The sequence below is a fragment of the Schistocerca piceifrons genome, chromosome 1 (assembly GCF_021461385.2).
Source record: "Schistocerca piceifrons isolate TAMUIC-IGC-003096 chromosome 1, iqSchPice1.1, whole genome shotgun sequence".
Taxonomy (NCBI): domain Eukaryota; kingdom Metazoa; phylum Arthropoda; class Insecta; order Orthoptera; family Acrididae; genus Schistocerca; species Schistocerca piceifrons.
Window position 1 is genome coordinate 648,669,677 of NC_060138.1, and position 27,896 is coordinate 648,697,572.

Genomic DNA, 27,896 nt, shown 5'->3' on the forward strand with positions numbered 1-27,896 from the left:
TTGTATTTTACCCCTGCCACCTTCAGAATTTGAAAGAGAGTATTCCAATCAACATTGTCAAAAGCTTTCTCTAAGTCTACAAATGCTAGAAACGTAGGTTTGCCCTTCCTTAATCTAGCTTCTAAGATGAGTCGTAGGGTCAGTATTGGCTCACGTGTTCCAACATATCTACGGAATCCAAACTGATCTTCCCCGAGGTCGGCTTCTACTAGTTATTCCATTCTTCTGTAAAGAATTCGCGTTACTATTTTGCAGCTGTGACTTATTAAACTGATAGTTCGGTAATTTTCACATCTGTCAACACCTGCTTTCTTTGGGATTGGAATTATTACATTCTTCTTGAAGTCTGAGGGTATTTCGCCTGTCTCATACATCTTGCTCACCAGATGGTAGAGTTTTGTCAGGACTGGCTCTCCCAAGGCCGTCAGTAGTTCCAATGGAATGTTGTCTATTCCGGGGGCCTTGTTTCGACTCAGGTCTTTCAGTGCTCTGAAAAAACTCTTCACGCAGTATCATATCTCCCATTTCATCTTCATCTACATCCTCTTCCATTTTCACAATATTGTCCTAAAGTACATCGCCCTTGTATAGACCTTCTATATACTCCTTCCATCTTTCTGCTTTCCCTTCTTTGCTTAGAACTGGGTTTCCATCTGAGCTCTTGATGTTCATGCAAGTGGTTCTCTTATCTCCAAAGGTCTCTTTAATTTTCCTATAGGCAGTATCTATCTTACCCCCCTTGTGAGATAAGCCTCTACATCCTTACATTTGTCCTCTAGCCATCCCTGCTTAGCCATTTTGCACTTCCTGTCAATCTCATTTTTGAGACGTTTGTATTCCTTTTTGCCTGCTTCATTTACTGCATTTTTATATTTTCTCCTTTCATCAATTAAATTCAATATATCTTCTGTTACCCAAGGTTTTCTACTAGCCCTCGTCTTTTTACCTATTTGATCCTCTGCTGCCTTCACTACTTCATCCCTCAAAGCTACCCATTCTTCTTCTACTGCATTTCTTTCCCCCATTCCTGTCAATTGTTCCCTTACGCTCTCCCTGAAACTCTGTACAACCTCTGGTTCTTTCAGTTTATCCAGGTCCCATCTCCTTAAATTCCAACCTTTTTGCAGTTTCTTCAGTTTTAATCTACGGGTCATAACCAATAGATTGTGGTCAGAGTCCACATCTGCCCCTGGAAATGTCTTACAATTTAAAACCTGGTTCCTAAATCTCTGTCTTACCATTAGATAATCTATCTGAAACCTGTCTGTATCTCCAGGCTTCTTCCATGTATACAGCCTTCTTTTATGATTCTTGAACGAAGTGTTAGCTATGATTAAGTTGTGCTCTGCGCAGAATTCTACCAGGCGGCTTCCTCTTTCATTTCTTAGCCCCAATCCATATTCACCTACTACGTTTCCTTCTATCCCTTTTCCTACTATCGAATTCCAGTCACCCATGACTATTAAATTTTCGACCCTTCACTATCTGAATAATTTCTCTTATTTCATCATACATTTCTTCAATTTATTTGCCATCTGCAGAGCTAATTGGCATATAAACTTGTACTACTGTAGTAGGCGTGAGCTTCGTATCTATCTTGGCCGCAATAATGCGTTCACTATGCTGTTTCTAGTAGCTTACCCGCATTCCTATTTTCCTATTCATTATTAAACCTACTCCTGCATTACCCCTATTTGATTTTGTGTTTATAACTCTGTAGCCACATGACCAGAAGTCTTGTTCCTCCTGCCACCGAACTTCACTAATTCCCACTATATCTAACTTTAACCTATCCATTTCCCTTTTTAAATTTTCTAACCTACCTGCCCGATTAAGAGATCTGACATTCCACGCTCCGATCCGTGGAACGCCAGTTTTCTTTGTCCTGATAACGACATCCTCTTGAGTAGTCCCCGCCCGGAGATCCGAATGGGGGACTATTTTACCTCCGGAATATTTTACCCAAGAGGACGCCATCATCATTTAATCATACAGTAAAGCTGCATGCCCTCGGGAAAAATTACGGCTGTAGTTTCCCCTTGCTTTCAGCCGTTCGCAGTACCAGCACAGCAAGGCCGTTTTGGTTAGTGTCACAAGGCCAGATCAGTCAATCATCCAGACTGTTGCCCCTGCAACTACTGAAAAGGCTGCTGCCCCTCTTCAGGAACCACACGTTTGTCTGGCCTCTCAACAGATACCCCTCCGTTGTGGTTGCACCTACGGTACGGCCATCTGTATCACTGAGGCACGCAAGCCTCCCCACCAACGGCAAGGTCCATGGTTCATGGGGAGCTGCGTTTCTTATGACACGTTTATTTATCTTCCTTTATTTCTGAAAGCCTATGTCGCTGTATTTTCAAGTTTCTACTGAGAACATTGGTTATCATATGTGTCTATGTTTCCACATACCACTTATCAGCAGAGAATTTTGAACTTATCAACATATAAATCTGCTAAAAATATTATAATTTCTTGTTTCTAATACTGATTATTTAAATTAAACAAAAATGTAATTATTATTCGATGTAAACTATTCTGCATAAATGTCATCTGTGAAAAAATATGCCGGCCGGACTGGCCGAGCGGTTCTAGGCGCTTCAGTCTGGAACCGCGCGACCGCTAAGGTCGCAGATTCGAATCCTGTCTCGGGCGTGTGTGGATGTGTGTGATGTCCTTAGGTTAGTTAGGTTTAAGTAGTTCTAAGTTCTAGGGGACTGTTGACCTCAGCTGTTAAGTCCCTTAGTGCTCAGAGCATTTGAACCATTTTGTGAAAAAGTATCGATATTTATGATACTCTATGATCCGTCGATGTGAGGCTTTTGTATCTTTGGTTTATGTTTCTCTTTCTGGGGAGAGTGGAAGAGACGAGTCGAAATGTACTTTGTCTGCATTATACCCATGAGAAATACTTATCTTTATAGGAAGAAACGAAAAAAAATTCTCTTATTCGAGAGTGAAGAGAATATGTCCTCTATGCTGGTTTCGACTGGTGTTTCATTTTGAAGGAATTTAATTTATACTTGATTACATTATTTTGAGAATGCGACAGAGCTGCATTATTGATAATTTTGACGGATGAAGGAATACGACCGAATACGGAGATTAAGAAGAAGATTAACAGATTGTTTTTAAAAATTTTGAAAATCGAGGCAAGATTATACTGCGTTTTATTTCAGGACAAGGAGCTACCGTAACAACGTGAAACTAAAGACGTGTATTATTTTAAACTCTTTACTTTCACAAAGTTCTGTGTTGACGTAATAGATCTATCACATGTGCCCTGTAGTTTATCTTAATCAATTCTACGTCTTGTGTGCACAGACAGAAATGTGATTCTCGTTTTATTTTAATTATACGACAGGTGAGAGTTGATTAGACATCCGCGTACAAGACGTATGGAACCGAAAGAGACCGCGCTCGACCGCTCGTCATCTGACGATTTGGGAATTCGATCGTGCGACAGCGTGCGCTACATCTGACCTTAGCCTCTACTTCGATGGACAGGAACTGGTAGGAGAGAAGCTCACCCATGAAGACGCACTGGACGTCGCCGATGACGTGGCTGGTGAGCTGCAGCAGGCCGAGCCCGAAGCTGCCCAGGGCGAGCGAGCCCATGTAGCCGCTGAGGCAGAGCCCGTCGCGATCGCGCAGCGGCGGCAGCCACAGGTAGATGGCGAGCGTGGCCAGCAGGAAGGCGACCGACACCTGCAGCAGCACGCCGTACGCCGACACCACGGCGCCCGGCGTCCGCCCGACGTCCTCCTCGTCGGGGAAGCACACCACCGCGCCCGCCACGCTGCGGTTGGGCCACATCTCCGTCACGCAGAACCTGCCGACCAGCGCTCTTCAGGTGGCGTGCCACAGTTTTGAGATACTGTCAAATAAAACCTCCGCGCATTATACACATCTCAGTTCCTGCGAGAAACAGTATCAAAAAACTTCAATGAAATTAGAAGGAAGGTCAGTATTGGCCGTAATTTTGCTGATTTATTAACAGCAAAATCGATTTTCGATCACATAATGATCATCTTCAGTGCTGGAAGTTAAACACTTCAATAGCCATCAGTGAATAAGAAACAAAAGACCACGAATACAACTGACAAGGGAACCTCCCCATCACACCCCCCTCAGACTTAGTTATAGGTTGGCACATTCGACAGGCCTTGAAAAACTAAACACAGATCAATCGAGAAAACAGGAAGAAGTTGTTTGGAACCATGAAAAAATAAGCAAACTGAGTAGTCCATGTGAAAGATAAGCAACATCATTGCTAGCACGACCTTAGGAGCGCCGTGGTCTCGTGGTTAGCGTGAGTAGCTGCGGAATGAGAGGTCCTTGGTTCAAGTCTTCCCTTCGGTGAAAGTTTTGATTTTCTTTATTTTCGCAAAGTTATGATCTGTCCGTTCGTTCATTGACGTCTCTGTTCACTGTAATAAGTTTAGTGTCTGTGTTTTGCGACTGCACCGCAAAACCGTGCGATTAGTAGACGAAAGGACATGCCTCTCCAATGGGAACCGAAAACATTTGATCGCAAGGTCATAGGTCAACCGATTCCTCCACAGGAAAACACGTCTGATATATTCTATATGACACTGGCGATGGCATGTGCGTCATACGACAGGAATATGTTGTCGACTCACCTAACTTGTACACTTGGCGAATGGGTAAAAAGATTCTTCTACCTTGCCCGATTTAGGTTTTCTTGTGGATGTGATAATCACTCCCAAAAAAGTGATGAAAACGTAAGCGTTTGTCACATGATGAAAACATAAGCGCTTGTCACAAACTGAAAATTAAAAAGTTTTGACCTAAGGGAAGGCTTGAACCCAGGACCTCTCGTTCCGCAGCTGCTCACGCTAACCACGGGACCACGGCACCCATGGGCTTGCTCTGTCCTTGTTGATGCCTATGCTGTGCATGCACTACTCAGTTTGTATATTTTGCATATTTTTTCATAGTTCCGCACAACTTCTTCCTGTTTTCTCGATTGATCTGTGTTCAGTTTTTCAAGGCCTATCCACTGTGTCAACTTATAACTAAATCTGAGGGGGGGTGCGATTGGGAGGTTCCCTTGTGAGTATAAACCAACTGCTGGTAAGAACATACCTTTAGCGTACAAATTAAAGCTCGTAGGCACTGGTATCTAGTTACTAGCAGTCACAGAAGCTATGAAACGATCACAATAACTGAAGCCGCTGTTTACATCCACCTATACAGCAGATCTCGTTGTAAAAGGGGCTTGGAACGCCCTCTGTGACGTGCGATCGTTTCATAACTTCTGTGACTGCTAATAACTAGACACCAGTGTCTACGAGCTTTAATTTGTACGCTAAAGGTATGTTCTTACCAGCAGTTGGTTTATACTCAGGTGTATTTGTGGTCTTGTGTTTCTCATTCACTGATCGCTATGTGAAATGTTTAACTTCCAGCACCGAAGATGATCATTATGTGATCGAAAATCGATTTTTCTGTTAGTAAATCATCAAAATTACGGCCAATGCAGATCTCCCTTCTAATTTTATTTATCATATGGTCATTGTGCACACAGCACTCTATGGAGTCTCCAATCAATAAAAAACTTCAATATATGCATAATCGTTCCAGTGCAACTATTTTTCCAGAAAAGTAACTGTCAACATACTGGACATAAAAATCAGCAACTTAAAATATTTCTCGTTGTTGTTGTTGTTGTTGTTGTGGTCTTTAGTCCTGAGACTGGTTTGATGCAGCTCTCCATGCTACTCTATCCTCTGCAAGCTTCTTCATCTCCCAGTACCTACTGCAACCTACATCCTTCTGAATCTGCTTAGTGTATTCATCTCTTGGTCTCCCTCTACGATTTTTACCCTCCACGCTGCCCTCCAATGCTAAATTTGTGATCCCTTGATGCCACAGGACATGTCCTACCAGCCGATCCCTTCTTCTAGTCAAGTTGTGCCACAAACTTCTCTTCTCCCCAATCCTATTCAATACCTCCTCATTAGTTACGTGATCTACCGACCTAATCTTCAACATTCTTCTGTAGCACCACATTTCGAAAGATTCTATTCTCTTCTTGCCCAAACTATTTATCGTCTATGTTTCACTTCCATACATGGCTAAATTCCATACAAATACTTTCAGAAACGACTTCCTGACACTTAAATCTATACTCGATGTTAACAAATTTCTCTTCTTCAGAAACGCTTTCCTTGCCATTGCCAGTCTACATTTTATATCCTCTCTACTTCGACCATCATCAGTTATTTTGCTCCCCAAATAGCAAAACTCCTTTACTACTTTAAGTGTCTCATTTCCTACTTTGATTCCCTCAGCATCACCCGACTTAATTCGACTACATTCCATTATCCTTGTTTTGCTTTTGTTGATGTTCATCTTATATCCTCCTTTCAAGACACTGTCCATTCCGTTCAACTGCTCTTCCAAGTCCTTAGCTGTCTCTGACAGAATTACAATGTCATCGGCGAACCTCAAAGTTTTTATTTCTTCTCCATGAATTTTAATACCTACTCCGAATTTTTCTTTTGTTTCCTTTACTGCTTGCTCCATATACAGATTGAATAACATCGGGGAGAGGCTATAACCCTGTCTCACTCCCTTCCCAACCACTGCTTCCCTTTCATGCCCCTCGACTCTTATAACTGCCATCTGGTTTCTGTACAAATTGTAAATAGCCTTTCGCTCCCTGTATTTTACCCCTGCCACCTTCAGAATTTGAAAGAGAGTATTCCAGTTAACATTGTCAAAAGCTTTCTCTAAGTCTACAAATGCTAGAAACGTGTGACAACAAACCTAAACAACCTCGGGCTCGCACAAGCCAGTCTGACGCGAGAAAGTGTAGAGAGTTGTTTTGGGAGATCGCCGAATGACTGTTGAACAGATCGCCTCCAGAGTTGGCATTTCTGTGGGTTCTGTGCACACAATCCTGCATGGCGACCTGGAAATGCGAAAAGTGTCATCCAGGTGGGTGCCACGAATGCTGACGGACGACCACATGGCTGCTCGTGTGGCATGTTGCCAAGCAATGTTGACACGCAACGACAGCATGAATGGGACTTCCTTTTCGTCGGTTGTGGCAATGGATGAGACGTGGATGCCATTTTTCAATCCAGATACAAAGCGCCAGTCAGCTCAATGGAAGCACACAGATTCACCGCCACCAAAAAAATTTCGGATAACCGCCAGTGCTGAAAAAATATAGTGTCCATGTTCTGGGACAGTGAGGGGGACAGTGCATTCCAAAGGGCACTACGGTAACAGGTGCATCCTACGAAAATGTTTTGAAGAACAAATTCCTTCCTGCACTGCAACAAAAACGTCCGGGAAGGGCTGCGCGTATGCTGTTTCACCAAGACAACGCACCCGCACATCGAGCTAACGTTACGCAACAGTTGCTTCGTGATAACAACTTTGAAGTGATTCCTCATGCTCCCTACTCACCTGACCTGGCTCCTAGTGACTTTTGGCATTTTCCAACAATGAAAGACACTCTCCGTGGCCGCACATTCACCAGCCGGGCTGCTATTGCCTCAGCGATTTTCCAGTGGTCAAAACAGACTCCTAAAGAAGCCTTCGCCGCTGCCATGGAATCATGGCGTCAGCGTTGTGAAAAATGTGTACGTCTGCAGGGCGATTAAGTCGAGAAGTAACGCCAGTTTCATCTGTTTCGGGTGAGTAGTTAATTAGAAAAAAAAAATCGGAGACCTTAGAACATGAATGCACCTCGTACAATGTCGTAATAAATCTGTAGTTAACATTACTTGAGAATGAAAAAAAAAAAATACTAGCAGCAAGATTCGAACCAGAGATTTCGCACTTACGAAACTAAGCGTTTATCCGCTCGGCTGCTGACACCTTGAATTCAAGCTACCACATAAAGTATATATGCACGTCTAAAATTTTCAATCTCTGTTTTACTCGCAAACGATTGTAGTTGGGTCCTCTTGTTGACATATGTTTGACTGCTAGTCGTGCCCAACTCACCCAGTCAGTATGAGTGAAACCAGTTAGAGGCAGTTCATATAGTTGTCTCGTCAGTGCAGTTCGACAGTACTTGCTGTCTCTCCAGCTGCGAGCGGGACAGTGCAGTTTCTGCAGACGATGTTGAGTCTGTCAATCTGTTACTAGGGCGAACTCCAGCTTTGTATCTATACGGTACGAAATGTTTTTATAAACGTGTTATTAGCTGCTGGCGTACATACTTTCTATCAGTCATAAATTAAAATGATTTACAAATACAGCAGAGTAACGTTTGACCCACTTTGTACATTTTAGGGCACGCATACTTAAAGTCGTCTTCAGATTGAAATTGCTATCGTTAAAGCGCGCAAACGCTGTAACAAATGCTTGAAAAGACCACGTGCAGAATCGCGTTGGGAGGGGGATGGGGAGGAAATGATGCTCGTGTACAATGTAATTTTATTTTATGTGCAAACTCATAACAAGTATATATAATGCTACACTAAGGTGCAATCTGTCGGCGCTGAGTAGTGTATTTCGTGCTCTTGTCCAACGCGCGCCTGAACAGTTGAATGCGAAAGGCGTTACTACAAGCGCCAGAGACGGCATACTTGCGCTGAAGCATGGAGGTAAGAATAGAGGGAGACGCCGTGACGTCACAGCTGTGAAGCTATGTGAAGCCGAGGGTAGCCATCTCAATCCGACCAAAACATTGCTGCTGTAAGCTTGTGTGCATAGGCTTGTCGCTCGCTTTTGGAAGGATTTTGCGCTATTATGGTGACTTGTGTGGTGTTCGGATGTACGAATCGTTCTGATTGTGATGCGAAATCGAGGGGAATAACATTTCATGTGTAAGTTGTCTCGTTAAGTGTGATTTTACAACTTCATTGTGAATGAACGTGTGCTACATCGGTATTTGTACTATAGCGTGTTTTTCTCCTGTATGATTTTAGATTTCCTAAAAATGAAAGTCGGAAAGCTCTGTGGGAGAATGCCGTGAGGAGGAAGAATTGGCGTGCGTCTAAATGGAGCACTATATGTTCTCAGCATTTCCGAGAAGAGTATATAGACCGAACTTCCCTTTCAACAGTAAGGCTCCGAGAAAATGCTGTACCATCAGTTTTCCCTTCACACCCAAAACATTTGCAAAAGGTATGTTAATTCAAAGAATTAAATTCTTAGTTTTCAGGTTCACGTTTCAGTATAATACGTACGTATCGTCGATAATCGAAGTGTTGAGTAACTCACTTTGTCTTCATCATGTACCAAATTAAAAGCTAACACTACATTAACTGGCGTAAAGTATAGGCCTAAACAGGACACTGTGTAGATTTGCCATTCTATGTACCGTGTTTCAGTAAATATTGGTGGTAATGAACAGTGTTTGCCAGTAGTGTAACGTAACTGAAATGTCCCAGTACGTATTACAAACAAGATGTATTTATGGGGCTTCGGAGGGAGGGTATAGCTAACTTAGTTTTCAGTTTCTGTTATTTAGTTTGTGATAACGTTTATTACTGAATTAACAAAACTGTATCGTTTACATTGAAGGCTAGCTATTCGTAATATTACATTAAAAACTATTTTTAATCAGAAAAAACGCGGAATTTCGCCTTTACGAGATTTTATTTTAAACAAAAACTTTGAAACAACCAATCTGATGACGTTACATGCGTATATGGTGCAATTAGCGACTGTAATACACGCAGCGCTATAGCACACTGGCAATGTTTTGGTCAGAGTGTCATGGCAGCGAGCCACGCCCCCATGGCTTCAAAACGTAGTACGGCTGGGATACGTAGCGCCATCTCCCCTTATTCTTACCTCCATGCGCTGAAGCCGCTCGCTGCAATATTGTCGCTGACTTCTTCATCATTCTTAGTTTTTATGTAATTGCTGACAACAAGTGTAATAAAACTTAGAAGGAGCGATCTGGCTTTAATCGTACACGAAGGTAGACCTGTTCTACACAGGAGTATTTCTTGTTATTTGTCGCACTCATCTTCGGAGCATAACAGAAATTTCATCTTTGAAGTTAAATGAATATGAAAGTATGACGTCAAATGTATGGAGTGTGCCGTAAGAAGATTACTAAAAACCGGTTTGAAATTAAAATGTGTCTTCTAAATTAATTTTCGACTTGCCAAGACCGGTATTGCATTTTTATATCGGCTCAGAATTTTATCTTTGAACATCCAGTGGACATTCAGTGTCATTATTAGTACCGTAATTCAAGGCAGTAACTGCGATCACTTAAAAGTGAAGTTCGTACTCAAGACCTACTTTAAAAGCTGAAACGTGTGAACTGCCAGTTAACTGTTGATTCAAGAGTTGAAATATTCACCTACTTCGAACTTTATAATTTTTTCAGCATTAAATGATTTAGTGAGTGTGTGTGTGTGTGTGTGTGTGTGTGTGTGTGTGTGTGTGTGGGCCATTCGTGTATCCGTCTGACTGTACCTATGTTACGTTGTATTAAACAAGGTTTGAACGACGAACCGGTGCTGGCACCCAGGCAAATTGTGCGAATCGAGAAATTCCTTTTGCAAAAGATATTAATTGGACTGAAATTAATGTTCGGCTAATCGTACCATTTGAACTCCGGACTGGAGTGAGACTGTCGGTTCAACTTTGTTCCAACAATGTATCGACCTTGACCTAAGATGGCTAAGTTTTAACCGTTTGAAACAATAATCTTGTTTCTTTTGGTTTTGACAAACAAAAAACACGTTTTTTTCTGGGTAGTTTTTAAAGCGCGCCACTTCTATACTTTAAACTTGTGTGAATCGTTTCACACTTTGCACGAAAGCAGATGATTGCATAAAGTCAAAACGATTTTGTTTTAATCCAATAATTTTTATCATTGTCAAGATACGACGATCTAAAATGTAGCACATAAAACTCGTTCTTACGTTAACTGAATTCGCTGTAACGGTTTAAACGGAATCAAATAAATAAAAAAAGGCATTCTTACGATAAAATTGAAGACTCGCTTTCAAAACTGTAACTTCATTCGGATTTCACGCGCAAAAAACGTGTTTTTACGCCAGTCACTTCTATATTTCAATTGATTCGAATTTTATAAGAAGGTAGACAAATACATGTAATTAATGGTCTTCCTGTTTTGTGAAAGCTTTATCCGTTGCCACGATATAGGGAACATGGTACGAAAGATCCATCAGTCGTCCCTCAAGTCAACAAAAATCTACATCGGTTACCAAGCTATGGCGGTGTAATGTCAAAATTATGGTACAGTTAACGTTGGGAACCATAATGAAAAATGCTGTTACTGTAGCACAAAAAAAGTCGAATATGTTGTGGGCAAAGTCTGGTATGTAAAACAAGGGAACTAGCTTTTCGACTTCAAGACATTTAAAGCAAAATATTTTGAAATATTCGCGCTTTTTTATGGGTTAACCCTACTTTCGCAGCGCAGTGAGCTCTTAGACCTACCACCTGTTACATGTCCGGGTGTAGTGTAAGAACAAATAGATACAGATTTTGCGCTGGTAGAGAGTGGGATACATCAACAATAGGACGGGGGGGGGGGGGGGGTGCATCTATAAAATGAAATGCCCAGTCTGAAGAAGCATGCATCCTAAACTTTAAGCAAAGTTGTGTCATATTGCACGTCATGACAAATGCCATTTTGGATGACATGACGTAGTCATGTTATACGTCATGACATAATGTAATCCTTCTTTTACGTCCCTAACGCTGTCCAGGACGTATTCGCATTTTTGTGCTACGATAAGAGCATATATATAAGGTAAGCCCAATTTAAAAGGAGACATTCGCTGTAGCGGCGTTGTATGTAATTCCAGTTGATGAATGTGTTTGCCGAGAGCTGGCACGGTGCTGTTCCCAGTTGCATAAGCGGAGTTACGGCTTCGCAGTAATTTACTCATTTCTGGAGAGTTGTTTCCGTAGTTTTTTGTATGCTGGATTCCTCCCGATCAGCAGAAAGAGCAGTTATCTAAATTCTTCTCGCAGAGGGGCAGCATGATTCACAGATTTGTCGCGGGATGAAAGAGGTGTTCGGAGAGCAGTGTCTTGCACGGTACATAATATCGTTAAGAGGTGGGACGTGTAAACATGAAGGACACGCCATGTCCTGAGTAGGATCACGTTGTCGCTACCAGTGCTGTGATTTCGGCTGTGGAGGAGCTCATACGAACGACTCGTGGTATCACCACACGTGACATTGCTGTTGTGTCGTCGCTAAGAGAAGACAATGTGCATCATATATTATATGAGAAGCTTTGTTTTGGAAAACTTTATAAACAGTGAGCGTCCAAGTGTCTTTCAAACAGAAGACTGTGCCATGCGATGGAACGTGGTTCACCACTTCGACCCTGTCTCCGAGCGGATGAGCATGGAATGACGGCATCCCGGCTAACCACGTCGGAAAAAAGACCAATCTGCCCCGAATGCTGGAAATGTGAGGCTCAGTTTCTTTTTCAATGTAGGATATCAAATCATCGACTGGCTACCTCAGGGAGCAACAATTAACTCTTAGCAGTATTTAACACTTAAGGCTCTAACAGACCATCAAGAACAAGCACAGGGGCAATATCTCGAATGGGATAGTGCTTCTCTAGGAGAAATGTAGGCCACATGTGGGCAAGAAGTCCATCGAACTTATTCAAACATTTCGATGGGAGCTTCTGAAACATTCTTTTACGGCCCCAATATCTCCCAGTACGACTCGCATCTTCGGCCCTTTGGAACAATCTCTGAAAGGTCAGAGATTCAACTGCGATAAGAAGTGCAAGTCACTGTGGAAAACTGGATCCGTCAGCAACCCAGGAGTTTCTACACTGAAGCAGTTCACTCTCTTCCTGCACGCTGGCCTCGATGTATCAGTGTCAATGGAAATTAGGTATAGTTCTGCTTTTCCACATGAACATTAATTGTAACACTGTTATTAAAATTTCTTTAAAGATAACTGTAGTCTCCTTTTCGTTTGGGGACACCTTATATACTCAATTACACTATTACGTACAATTTGACACTAACCACTTGTTTGTTCTAAAACATTTAGTTCAGAGTTTAAATTTTTTCCAACGTCCATGGTTTCTTTTAGATTTTTATTCTTCTTACAGTATGAACCTGTGTACGACGTCAAATGCACTCTTGATTCTGTCTCCAAAGAACTGGGGTAGTGCAAAGAAGCAGGCAGTGATCCTAGTCTCGAAATATCCTTTACAAAATTGATTCCGTTTTTCTCACTGCGTTTGCACAGCAAGATGTGATTTCCATCATAAATTGTTACGTCATTACATTGATACTAGGATGTTTCCAATACGTCTGTTTTATTTTAGTAGTCGGGGAAAAATCCGAAATTGAATCACATTCTCTCAAGTGACGCTGCTTATATTCCTTGATGTTATGGATTCTGCAAACTATGGACGTCTTGGTATGAACAACTTTTTGTTTATTGGCTTTCGTTCCATTCTTCCTGCCAGGAGAGAAACGCTTGTTGTTTTATTTTCAGGAAGCAATCTAAGTATGGTAGTTTTATGTTTACGTGCCTTCCACTGATAATTACGTCTCTCGCTAGGCGATTGGCTTTTGTTGTATTTGCTGCCGGAATGAGATTTAATCCATGTGAATTCTATAATGTGATCATTATTCTTTTCTGGATGATAATGATTTAATTCCAGGATGTATTTAGTAGTTCTTTTGTTCTAATTTATGTAACTGATTGACTTCAGAAAACATTCTGAGTCAGTGATTATTATTACTATGGAGATTTTGCGTATTTTATTGCTCTTATAACAGCGATTGTTTCAGTTAGAAATATGGAACCTTCTCCTGGTAGTTGAAACTTGCTTTCTTCCGTAGTTACTGGACAGAACAAAGCTCTTCCAATCTTATTTTCTGTATTCATTTTTGATCGATTAGTATATATTTGAGTATAACATGCCACCCTTCTTCCTGGTACGATGAACTACGAGGGATGTTTTGATAGATTCTGTGATAGTCATGTAGGAACACTGGAAGTATCGAACTTAGTCACTTCGGTGTATTTTATTTTGCTGATATTTTATTTTGGGTGTATGCAGCTGTATTTTCCTCGTATTTCTATAATTATGGATTTGAGCGAGCGGCTTTTTTAATGCGTCGACGGTTAGTACCCGTCATTCATGGTACAATATGACGGGCACACAGTATTATTCTGCGAATATTTAAGGCATTTCTGTCGCTCTGAGGAGAAGGACGTAGTGCGGAAAGAGAGCATAGTTCAGAGGCAGATGCTTAAGCTTTTCTGCTGAAATTTGTCCAGAAGTGCTAGATTTATCAATGTTGTTGTAGACCATGCATCTGTTATCTCTAAGGGACTGTATCGATGCGCGGTATAAAGTGAGCTCCCCGCCATACTCTCTTCAGTGACTTCATAAGGTTCAAAGACTTTTCCAATGTACTAGGTGCGTTTTTATACGACAGTCCCAACTCATTCTTGAATCAAATACAACACCAAGAAATCGAGCCCGGGATTTTATTTGTATATTATGAGTCGAGAGCCTTACGCTGCCCAAACCTCCCGGTAAAACTGGTTTCGTGAAGGGAACACTTAGCGACTTTTCTGGAAAAATTGTGTAATGTCTTATCAATACGGCCACTGCCTTTGACACCTCACACGCTTCCTGATCTAGACTGATGGTTGGCGCGTAAAAACAAATATTGTCTACGTACAGGAGTAGTTTCACACGGGGAGGAATAATTCTCTCAAGCAAAGAGTTGTGATGTGGCAGTCACATATTGCTGTGCGATATCCGATTATTTTTCTACTTAGTTCTTGGCTATTTTTCAATTTCCCTGTTAGAAACGAGCGGGCCCAGGTGTTCGTCTTGTGATCTGGCTTGACCACAGGACGTCAGCCACAAAGGCTTTAGAGGAGAGACGTTGGTCACCATGGCTTTGCAGTTTGCGTAAGTCGGTTGCGGTAAGCCCCTGCTCGACGCTTTGTCAGCAAATGTGGTTTTCTCCTTTGAATGCAGACTGCCGCTAAGTCACTGCATGTGCTTAGCGTATCATTGAGCGTGACGAATTCACCTTCCCTTTATGTAGATCTAAGAACGGGCCGCTGCGTCTCTGCTCTGTCACCCTGAGAAAATTCGGAGCCTTACACTTCAGATTTTGTTATCCAATCAAATGCATCTTAACCCCCACTGTGCGTAAGCGCGTAGGGATTATCCAATAAGTCGATCACGGATAGCAGCCAATACCTTCTTCTTCGCATGTTAAGATGCGTTCTGTAAGTCGCAGGTTTCCCCCCTATTCATGTAAATAAAGCAACGTTTTGGTGGTCCCGTTGGCAATAGCATTGAGACATCCCTTCCACACAGAGTTTCCTAAAACGTGAGGACCCAGGCTTAGAGAAGAATAATTTCCCTGCTGCGGAGGGATAGACACTTCTGGTTCTGACGCCGCGTGGGGTGTACGATTGCTGACGCCGACTGGGGTGACCTTGATCTGGTGGCGTTCGGCACGTTTGCTGAGCTCGGAGTAAGTATTGCATTAGTGCTGCCCCCTTTATGAGCAGCCCACAATTTGCGGGATTCGGTACGCAGCTTGTGTTGTTCTCATTAATTGTTTTGTTTCGTGGCTCTTGGACTTGCTTTTAATTCGCATTTGCGAGCTGCACACATTAGGAAAGGCTCTTGGCTCTGAGCACTATGGGACTTAACATCTATGGTCATCAGCCCCTAGAACTTAGAACTACTTAAACCTAACTAACCTAAGGACAGCACACAACACCCAGCCATCACGAGGCAGAGAAAATCCCTGACCCCGCCGGGAATCGAACCCGGGAACCCGGGCGTGGGAAGCGAGAACGCTACCGCACGACCACGAGATGCGGGCCATTAGGAAAGCTTGTGGCATTTTCCAAGCAGTCTTCCACGTAAATGAGGTACCTCCCCACAGCGTTAGCGGAACATTTTTGATTAAATTTAGCTTCTAGAGAGATTTACAGTTCAATATTTTAGTTGAATTTGTTGTGCTCGTTGTGTTGTAGCTAATTTCTCAGTCAGTTTTAGGAGACTTCATGTTCATTACGTTGGAAGCTTATTCTCTGTCATTTTAATGTGGTATGTGCCGTGATCTTAGAGTAAATATATGATTTATTGAATAAATCCTTTATTTTACTCTCACAACCAACCTACTGTCGTTCAATTGATCCTGGTTAGGTGATCCTATAAAAAAAAAAAATTTGTTTCTCTTACTCTTACGGTGCTCTGTTGCAGTACAGTGACCAAACGTTGTGATCATTCAGCTTATACGCAGAGCAGATATTGTGATCAGCTGCTTAACTGATGTATAATGAGCACTGCCATTGCTCGTCTATCATGCTTTTGAGTATGTCGTAAGTAAAGTTATATAGCTACGACTACGTGCGGCAATGGAACTTAGAATGACTACATTTCAGAGTATTAAGCTAAGGGTAGCTCCTTGCAGGAAACCTGTCGTAAGAATACAGGGCTCAATTAATTTATCCAGTGTAACATTTTATAGCTGCTCATGTGCGCTATTCGTTATTGTAGTCGCTCGGCCAGAATCCTGCTGCAGAGGAAGTATTTAACATGCAACTGATAGGCCGATCTTTCTCAAATACTCCTAAATGGGTTGTGGCTAGCCCAACGTGGCCGCCTTTCAGGGTGAGTAATTTCCCCATGAGGGGTGGTGTTTCCAATATCCGTTGCCGCAAAGGTTCTAAATGTCTTGTCAGAAGGCAGCACCGTGCAGCAGCGCTAAGAGGAGGAGAAGGAATGGCCAGCGAGAATGCCTGCCTTATGGTCTTGATTCTGACTGGCTGATTGCTGACCTCACTCTTCCTTATTCTAACTTAAATCAGAAGGTGATCGGGCAGCCACTTTGGATCTGGCTATCACGTAGACGGCGTTTTTCATACATTAAACAAGAAATGCTTGCGTAACTTTATTTTTTCGAGGTGATCATTGAAACTTTACGGCTACACGTCGTAAATTAATACCATGACTAAGCGTAGAACATGCTCCAATACCCTGCAGCAGAAAGAAGTCAGCAATAGCGGTCTTTTTCGCTAAATCTATTCTTTTCCCCTGATCAGCGCTCTATTCACTGCAATAGACGTTTAAGATAAATACGAGTTAAGAAACTGGTTAATTTCCAGCCCAATCAGTGCAAAACGAATGGGAGTGCCGTTTCCCTCTGTGCCTCTGTGGTAAAATGCCAGACTACAAATTCCAGCCATCCTAGGAGTTTTATCTGTCACTCATCACTTCTTTCACCTCTGTCAGTGTTTGCTGACATGAAAAATACTGAGCCGCACCGTGGTTCGAAATCAACATCAACATTAAACTGTAGCTCCCACTATATCTGGTTGTACAAGTTAGTTTAAAGGTTGGAGGAAGGCAACGGCATACAAGCTCCAACCGTGGCCGGTAAAGCACTGTGCTGTTCAAAACAATATTCGGATTTATGACTACTTTGCTTTAGGACGTACTTGCCAGGGGGTTCGTCGATCCTTATGCCGGAGACGATGAAGAAGAGGTGTCCGTCGTCTCCGACTGCAAGCGGCTCGGCCTCGGCGGCGGCGTCCAGGAAGTAGGCGGTCGAGCAGTTGTCCAGGTTGAGCGGCGAGCCGTCGTCGCACGTGCGGCCCCCGGGCAGGCCGCCGCCGCCGGGGCAGCACAGGTAGCTGGCGGCGGCGCAGCCCGCTGCGGAACCACAACACGCCAGTGTGATTAGAAAAATTCTGTACGTTGCAAGCTGCAACAATACCGTACGGTGGAATAGTCCAGTCAACGAAGATAAAAAATGGTAGAATAGGGGGGAAAATCCTGCAGTCACAATTTTTTTTTAAAGTGATACGAGGGAATATCATTAAAAACACAGTAAAACTCCAGCACAGTGTGTTGTGAGGGTGGGTCTGGGGGTTAAAGGGCACTTTTTCATTTTTTCTTGAATAACTCTAAAAGCGTGGCTACTAGCCCAAATACAGGAAATGTGTTTCCAGCTACGAATAAGGACAACCATCAGCTGTATAATGGAATGAAGACAATGAATATTTGTGACAGATCGGGATTCGAACCCGGATTTCCCGCTTATCGCGAGCGGACGTCCTACTATTGGGCTACCCGAGTACGACTCACGGCCAGAATCAAACTTCCATACGTTGTCAACCATGTGTCTACAATCTGTACTCGTACATACATTAAGTATAATCCTGTACAAGGGACACATTGAAACTGAAAGTCGCTTGCCGGGTTTCGAGGATAAATACGATATTGCACTGTAATATCGGATCTAGAGAAAATGTTTCTCAGTACAAAATTAAACTACATTAAATTTCCTATAAAATGTTTTCCATTTTTTTCACTCCAGGACTAATAGTTTCCGCATTGCAGGGGTGGAAAAGTCTCGGATTATTAACGATGGTGTTTTAATAAAATTAATTTTTACTGCTAAATTAAGTGGGTTACAAACAAATATTAAATGTGTGTACCGCGTCTAAGAGCAGTAGAACCAAATTAAGGGATAAATAGTGTTGTACTGCGGCTGTACCAGGTTGGGGGGGGGGGTGGAGATAGAGGGTAGAAGGGTGAGGGGTTGTGATCATGCACGTCCCTCATTCATGCATGAACAAGCTTGCTATTCGCCGTTCTATCTAACATACTACGTCGCAAGAAGCAACTACAAAGTGCTTAACAAAGTCATATCGATCTACAAATGATGGAGCACAGCAATCAGTCATCCTTTTTTGCAGGTTTTATGTGGCAAATCTAGATTTCGGCTACAGACGCCCGAACAACACGGAACTGACATAGTATGAAATAGTGGATTGGTAATGGCCAGGCACTAGCTGAGATCTAGATTTGGCAAAGAAAACCTGAAAAAAAGAACCACTGATTGCTGCGCTCCATCATTTGCAAATCATATCACAGTCACTGAGTGCACCCACGTTCCTAATGGAAGGCAACCTGACCAAAGTAATACCGTCCCTCAGCAGTGCGCCTAACGACTAACTGACAACACAGTGTTCAGAAATGCTCAGCGGGGAGAGTATAGTTTCCAAGAAGTGCATTATCAAAAAATAGTTCAAGTGTCTGAGCACTATGGGACTTAACATCTGAGGTCATCAGTCCCCTAGAACTTAGAACTACTTACACCTAACTAACCTAAGGACATCACACACATCCATGCCCGAGGCAGGATTCGAACATGCGACCGTACCGGTCGCGCGGTTCCAGACAAGCGCCTAGAACCGCTCGGCCACTCCGGCCGTTGAAGTACATTATCACTACATGAAAAACAAAGACTTTAATAATATGGACGAAATATATGCAAATCTCTGCACATTATTTGTCATCCTGTACGGCACCTGTAGCGTTCTTTCGGGAACCACGGGTGCTGCTCGCTCTTCATTCTGCAGACAGACTATACCTCCCCAGCATTTCCTGCTCTGTTGTCTAAAGCAACTTCACTGAGTTTCGTGCTTATACGCTCTCGTCCACATCTCATCGCTGGAGATTTTTAGTATGCGGTTCATGATACATCCTTCTACCAATTTACAAAAAACTGCGACTACACGATTTTGTCCCTAATTTTCCGTCATTGACTAGACTAGAACGCAAATATGTAAAACTGATAGTCCAAAATTTCTGGGTGGTCTTCTTGACGAGACCTTGAACCGTAAAACACCTATTAAAGATCTTCACAAACATTTGGGTTTAGCAACATTTGCTGCACATTTAATGCTTATTTTTGCTATTATGAGGCTTGACATGATCATAAATGTGGAAAAGCGATCTTGTTTTCAATATAACCTTTATTTGTACATATCGCGAATTTACTGTGTTACAGCTTGTAACACGTCACATGTTGTGCATTCAAGTACTGAGTCAAAACTCACTCTGTATTTGATTGTATAACATGTAACGTGTTACACTCAGTAACAATATTTTATGATCTGAACAGGATAGCTAGCACAATCGAATCGGGCATAACAGTTTCTCAATTCACGATCTAGGCAAATAAAGACTTATATTACTTATTTTGGTGATGAAAGCATCACTCTGGATACTTCAGGTTGTTCATGCTATACTAATAATTTTCTGAGGCAATTCCACACAAACACAAAATATTTATTACACAGAAACGTGTTATACGGATAATATCTGGTGTCCACTTGCAATACCCCTACCTAATGTGAACTGGCGGTTTTTATGGCGCATAGCAATGTATATGCTAATTGCGCCATATTTGTTATGTAGAGTGAAGCGGTATTTTACTTACTGAGTGTGTGTATGCATCACAGTCCCACAATTACTTTATGTTTATTACCTGAAGATGCGTATGCAACGTAGACTCTCATTATCTTTACGTTGGCAAAGAAAAATACCGGTTAACTAATATTATTGTAATATTCCGGCTGCGAGGACCAGCGAGGAAGTGCTACCGTAATAGACAACGCTCTTTGCTGTGAAAAAAGAGCATTTGGACTTTTGTAATTTTGGAGATAAGTAATGGCGATTGGGCATTTTTTTTTTTTTTTTTTTTTTTTTTTTTTTGGCAAGGGGAGGGGTGTTCAGATAATTAGTTTACATATAGACATAATATGAAGAGCAGAGGAGATACAATCTGTAATCGCATTATAAAAAATAAAAAATTTATTTTATGAAAAAGAAGGTAAATATCGTCTACGAACTTTTATTCGATGTTGGATCCCCGGACCTTCATAAAACGATTAGTGTGTGTAGCAATCCAGTGCATAGTGATTTCTTCGCAAATTAACAATACTGGATGATTCTGCTACTACCACGGTCCGAACGACGCGAAATATTTAGCCATCAGATAGTGTGTTAAAGACGTTCCCTAAGCGACCAGTTCGTCAGTAAGAAGATATCACACTGCCACTGTTGTTCAACGTTCTCATTCTGGAAGTGTTTCCAGAAAATCTTACGACGACTGTGAGTACTTTAGCTGCCACGAGAGACGGAGTCTTCATCGCGAGTTGTTGCAGTTTTCTCCGACTTTGCCTGGCGTTCTCTGAGAGCCGGAGAAACGGAAACCTTCGACCGCCAACTCATCCTATACCTAACTCGTTCTCTCCTTACAGCAGCCACGAAGAAAACATTCATCTATAGGCAAATTTTTTCATTGATTTTCGTATTAGACAGATCAAAAATTTTAAAATCTATGCATATAGGAAAAAACTCAACGCAGTTCCTGTCTTATCTGTGTCAAAGTCAAAGGTCAAGTTAATTTTTCTATACGACGTAGCAGTTCAGTTCATTATATATTGAACGTGGTTTATGGATAACATGTGGTGTCCATTTTCCAACATCACGTGATCTACTGTTTAAAAATTTTGGCTTACAAACAACAGCCTCACGGTATATTTCTATCGTCTGTAGTTTCCTTCTGAAGAGTCAGGTTTAAATTGAAAATAACGGTACTAGTCATAAACTTAACATTAGGGACGAAAACAGCTTCCGTTAGCTTAATTGTAAACTTGCACAGAAAGGAGCCAGTTACGCACCCATAGAAATATTTGACCATTTCCGTTATTAATTAAAGTTGCTGGCAGGCAAAGAAATTTTTAAAAATAAATGGAAATCGTCTGTACTGGACAGTTCCTCTCCGAAGAAGATTTTTCTGAGCGGATATCATTTATGTTTTTGTGTTGTATTTATCAATCATTGTTGCAGATAAAGTTGTAAATAATCCAATTTGCTAATGGCCATCATATAGCCATCTTTTTACAGAGAATATGTATTCTGTTTATAGGCCCAAAGGTACGCTCCACATCGGCGAAGAGTTCCGGATATGATCCAAGCATCAAACAGACGTCAAAACAAAACTAAACTCATAATCACTAAGAATTATGCGAGGGAAGACTTTTTCAGTCGTAGAAACAAGCAGCAGGTGATTGGTAGATTTATACAGTAGGTGAGAGTGGTTCTATCGTAGCCAAAGGGCGACTCCATCGCAATAGCTGCATTTTCTCTGTGCTGCACGGATCTGTCTTTTTGGGAAGATTTACTAAGCAACAGTGTCTCCTATTACGTGAGTACAAATTTTTCTCAGCATTATAATGTATAATAGCAGGAACGAGGCGCCTATCTGGATGTTGTACTTACCACTTAGTTAGTTAGTTAGTCAGCTACATGTTCCATGGATCATTTTGCACGACAGATCGTAATGATGTGGAATGAGTCATTTTACACTCACATCGCAAATTAATTTGTAAATACGGTTACATTCTGAACATGTCCAAGGATTGTTCTTTTCTTCACAAAAAGAAAATAGATATACAGATGTAAGTTAGTAATTCCTATCCACCGTCTTTGACACATTACAATAATAGAAATTCTTCTACGGAATTGGAGGAGTTATCAAGTAGAAACTTTCTCAGTTTGTTATCAATTTTTACTTTGTTGTCAATGAGACATTTTATATCACTGGGTAAGTGATCAAAAATTTTTCTTCCAGCGTTGTGCATCCCTTTTTGTGCTAAAGACAGTCTTAATGTGGGGTAATGAATGTCATTTTCCTTCTGGTACTGTAATTATGTATCTCATTGTTTCTTTTCAACTGTGGTGCATTATTCACAACAAACGTAATGAAGGAATAAATATACCGTGCAGCAGTAGTCAGAATGCCCAAATAATTAAACAGATGTCTACAAGATGACCGCAGGTGAGCACATGTTATTCTTCCAGCACGTTTTTGCGCAATGAAGACTTCCATAACATTATTCCATACGACATTACTGAATGAAAATATGTCAACTTACTGATTTGTGTCTTTCCAACATTTGCTATGATTCTAAGCGCAAACGTGGCTGAACTAAGTTGTTTTAGAGGTTCCAAAATGTTCTTTTTTGAATTTAAATTCTCATCAATATGAATCACTCAGAATTTTGAAGTTTCCACCCTATTCATTATTTCCTCACCATGTGTTACACTTATCATTGGTGTAGTACCTCTGGATGTTCAGAACTGAGTATGATGGTTCTTTTTAAAATTGAGGGTGAGATCATTCACAGAAAACCAGTCAAAGATACTTTTAAAACTTCGTTTACCATATCTTCTGTTTCTGTACATATGCTTGGATTGATTACAAATATAAGTATCATCGCTAAAAAGAACTAATTCTGCTTGTTGCATACTAGACAGAAGATCGTTTACAATGTGAGGAACAGTAGTGGACCTAAGTGTGAATCTTGGGGAACCCCATACGTGATTTCGCCCCAGTCAGAATTAGTCCCTGAATTATACTGCTTGATTACTAAGGAAAACTTTCTGCGTTCTTTTGGTTGGATATGATATGATCCGCTGGTTGGCTATACTATCAATCCCATAAAACATCAGTTTATATAGAATACTGTGATCGCACAGTCAAATGCTTTAGAGAGGTCTCAGAAAATACCAACCGGCCCTATTTTGATATTAAAAGCTTGTAAAACATGGTGAGTGAACGTGTAAATGGCGTTATCAGTAGAGCAAACATTCTGAAACCCAAATTGTGATTTACTAAGAATACTACTGTTACTAAGGTGAGGTATTCTAGAATACATCATTTTCTCAAAAATTTTGGAGAACGTTGTCAACAGTGAAACAGGCCGGTGGTTACTGACACCTCTTTTATCAGCTTCCTTAAAGAGTGGTTTAACAACGGCGTATTTCTGTCGCTCTGGAAAAACGCCTTGAGTCGGTGATGCATTACACATTTCAGGTAAGACTGGGTTTATTGTATAACCAAGTTTTAGTACTGTATTGGAAAAACCATCAAAACCAGATGAGCTATTATTTTTGAGAGAATGTATAGTTTCCTTAACCGCAGAAGGAGAAGTTGGTGATACATTCATATAATTGAATTTCATGAAAGTTAAATTTTCAGCATGCTACAGTCCTCTTGAGCTGTTGTCCCTATGCTTTCCACTGTATTTAAGAAATCATTATCAAATGCATTTGCTATCTGTGACTCATCCCTCATAGCCCTTCCATTCAGTTCAATAATAGTGAATTCTTGTTCTGTGGTTGGTTGCCCTGTCTCTCGTTTCACCACTTTCCATGTAGCCTTAAGTCTGTTGTCGGAACTACTGATTTCTAACAGTATGTTCATGTTGTTTGATTTTTTAATAACGTTTATTTTAGTAATTATGAGTAGTTTTTGTAGTGTGAAATTACTGCAGGACCCCTACGTGTTCTAGCCAAAAGATACATTTCCCTTTTCCTTTCATAACGTACCTTTTTACACAGCTGCTTAGTGTTCTTTCTGATTAGCGTAACTGGAAAGCTATTTTCAAATAACGATGTGAATGTGTCATGGAATAGATTAAATTTTATGTTAACATTTGGTTCATTATGAATTACCTCTCATGTCATCATCTGTAAACTATTCTTAAAAACATTTAATTATTTCATTAATTTTCTAAGTGATTTCCACTGAGTAGTATCCATATCGTAAGACGCTACGGTATTTATCCTAACCGTGCATAATGATCAGAATAAGCATTTGGTATTAGGTAAACACTTATGTTTTTACTTTGAGCTTCATTAAGAGAAAAATTTTAATTAGGGTCCTACCGTCTGTATCCAACCGTTTTGGAAAGTTAATTACTGAGACCAAATTGTAGGGTCCAAATAAGGTTTCCAGATCAGTTTTCCTATCCGAATCTTTCAAAAAATCTGCGTTTGAGTCACCACAGACTATTAACTGCCTGTTACTGTCCGACAGATAGCACAGTAAGGCAGCCAGCAAAATTTCCCAGTGGGATCTATATACATTTACAATTAAAAGTGAACTATTTTTCGCTATTACTTCACAAGCACAGACTTCTATGTGCTGATCACTACAAAATCTACTTGACTCAATGTTTTTTAACTTGGGTTTTGTCTTAACGTATGTAACAACTTCTCCTTTTCCTATGTCATTTCTACACGAGTAAGCTGCAGTAGTGTAATATTTTACATGTAACTTATCTAATCCTGTGGTTATGTGGTGCTCAGACAGGCACAGAATGTTTATCTTTTCAGAGCTCTAAATTTTCTAACCAGACAGGAAACTCTTCTACATTATTACACAATCCGCTAATATTCTGATGAAATAAGGTAATTTTACTTTTCTGGGGCGTAAATATCTTACTTTTCAGCTGCGTAATTATCGGAAGAGGTGGCAAATTTAATTGAAACCTCATTCAGAGGCAAAATGTAATCTCTAATCACAATGCCAATTCACTAGAACGCCGATGGGTAAGAATTTTGTGCAATTGCTCTGAGCTGGAGATTCAACATCTCGGTGGTAGACCATGGAGTGTAGAGTATAGGCTAGCTTTCTGAAAAAGATAAGGAGCTTTTTCCACCTCTGATTTCAGAAGGCTAGAATTGCAATACTGACAAATCAAGTATTACGGTTTGATGACAGCCCCATGATAGCTTGTAGAGTTAATAGCAGGCTGGAGAAATTTTTTGTTCCAGGAATGGAACCGGCCAGTTCTTCGTGGAAACTACGCTGTCCACTCACATTAATGTGACAGAAGCCCGAATAACGACCTTTTACAGCGCTGACCTGTGCGAGATGTGCAGGAAGAGAGTCAATGACGTTCTGGAAGGTACCGACAGGGGATGTGGAACCATGCAGACTCCAGTACCATGTCCAGCTGCGCTAGGTTTCTCGTTTGAAGATTCATGACGACAACATCCAGATCGAGATGGTTCCACAGAAAGTCGATTGGGTTTTAATCCTGGGAGCTTGGTGGTCAGGGGAATACGGTAAACTCATCGTGGTGCTCTTCGAAGTACGCACGTTCACTGCGAGTTGTTTGCCACGTTGCTTTGTTCGGCTGGTATATGGCGTTGTGTCGAGGAAAACAAACTGCATGCACAGATGCAGACTAGTGTTGATCCATAGTGCCTTCCAGATTGACGAGATCACCCACGAAAACATAACCCGTACTTATAACACTTCCTTCTCTGGGCAGGACCTTTTGCTTTCAGACGTTTCATGCTGTACACGCCATAGGCCATCTGTCCAATGGAGCATAAAATGAGATTCATCTGTCGCCAGTAAGAGGACGTCCAGTTGCGGTACTGGAGTTCAAATTCCAGCCTCCGCCGCTGATGAACAGCAGTCAGTATGGGTGCATGAACCAGGCGCCTGCTGTGGAGACCCGTATACAGCAACTTTCACTGCACGGTCGTTTGAGGCGACACTGTTGGTAACTCCTTGGTTCATCTGGGTGGATAGCTGCACAACAGTTTCACGCCTATTCACCTATATACACCTCCGCAGCCATTGTTCACCCCTTTCATCTACGCCCCATGGTGTATCACAGTTGCCTCGGCGCCGGTTTTGGATAACGCCATTTGCCATGCGCGATGTGCGTTAACCACGGCGGCACACGAAAGGCTTACAAACTTTTTCGTTTAGGAAGTACACTACTGGCCATTAAAGTTGCTACACCTAGAAGAAATGCAGATGATAAACGGGTATTCATTGGACAAATATATTATACTAGAACTGACATGTGATTACATTTTCACGCAATTTGGGTGCATAGATCCTGAGAAACAGGTACCCACAACAACCACCTCTCGTCGTAATAACGGCCTTGATACGCCTGGGCATTGAGTCAAACAGACCTCGGATGGCGTGTACAGGCACAGCTGCCCATGCAGCTTCAACACGATACCACAGTTCATCAAGAGTAGTGACTGGCGTATTGTGACGAGCCAGTTGGTCGCCACCATTGACTAGACGTTATCAATTGGTGAAAGATCTGGAGAATGTGCTGTCCAGGGCAGCAGTAGAACATTTTATGTATCCAGAAAGGCCCGTACAGGACCTGCAACATGCGGTCCTGCATTATCCTGCTGAAATGTAGGGTTTCGCAGGGATCGAATGAAGGATAGAGCCACGGGTCGTAACACATCTCAAATGTAACGTCCACTGTTCAAAGTGCCGTCAATGCGAACAACAGGTGACCGAGACGTGTAACCAATGGCACCCCATACCATCACGCCGGGTGATACACCAGAATGGCCATGACGAATACACGCTTCCAATGTGCGTTCACCGCGATGTCGGCAAACACGGATGCGACCATCATGATGCTGTAAACAGAACCTGGATTCATCCGAAAAAATGACATTTTGCCATTCGTGCACCCAGGTTCATCGTTGAGTGCACCAACTCTGGCGCTCCTGTCTGTGATGCAGCGTCAAGGGTAACCGCAGCCATGGTCTCCGAGCTGATAGTCCATGCTGCTGCAAACGTCGTCAAACTGTTCGTGCGTATAGTTGTTGTCTTGCAAACGTCCCCATCTGTTGACTCAGGGATCGAGACGTGGCTGCACGATCCGTTACAGCCATGCGGATAAGATGCCTGCCATCTCGACTGCTAATGATACGAGGCCGTTGGGATCCAGCACGGCGTTCCGTTTACCCTCCTAAACCCACCGATTCCATATTCTGCTAACAGTCTTTGGATCTCGACCAATGCGAGCGGTAATGTAGCGACACGATTAACCGCAATCGCGATAGGCTACAATCCGACCTTTATCAAAGTCGGAAACGTGATGGTTCGCATTTCTCCTCCTTACACGAGGCATCACGATAACGTTTCACCAGGCAACGCCGGTCAACTGCTGTTTGTGTATGAGAAATAGGTTGCAAACTTTCCTCATGTCAGCACGTTGTAGGTGTCGCCACCGGCACCAACCTTGTGTGAATGCTCTGATAAGCTAATCAGTTGCATATCACAGCATCTTCTTCCTGTCGGTTAAATTTAGCGTCTGTAGCACGTCATCTTCTTTAAAAGCCAGTAGTGAACTTCCATCCTTGCCCCAAAAGCCAGTGATCATGCCCTTTTGGAATCGCTCCGTTTTCACATTACGACAACGACTGCACTGATTACAACGTCCCCCCGACAAGCTTGACATGCCC

At 41.9% G+C, this 27,896-nt stretch overlaps 1 protein-coding gene across 1 annotated transcript in view; it reads right to left on the reverse strand.

The window, feature by feature from the left end:
- Window positions 1-27,896, reverse strand: part of LOC124786443 (probable G-protein coupled receptor Mth-like 10) — a 244,600-nt gene that overhangs the window by 71,938 nt on the left and 144,766 nt on the right. The window contains exons 2-3 of the mRNA XM_047254263.1: window positions 17,450-17,663; window positions 3,528-3,829 (exon numbers count right to left, since the gene is read on the reverse strand). Coding sequence (XP_047110219.1) covers window positions 3,528-3,829; window positions 17,450-17,663 — 516 coding nt within the window. The remainder of the gene's footprint in view (window positions 1-3,527; window positions 3,830-17,449; window positions 17,664-27,896) is intronic.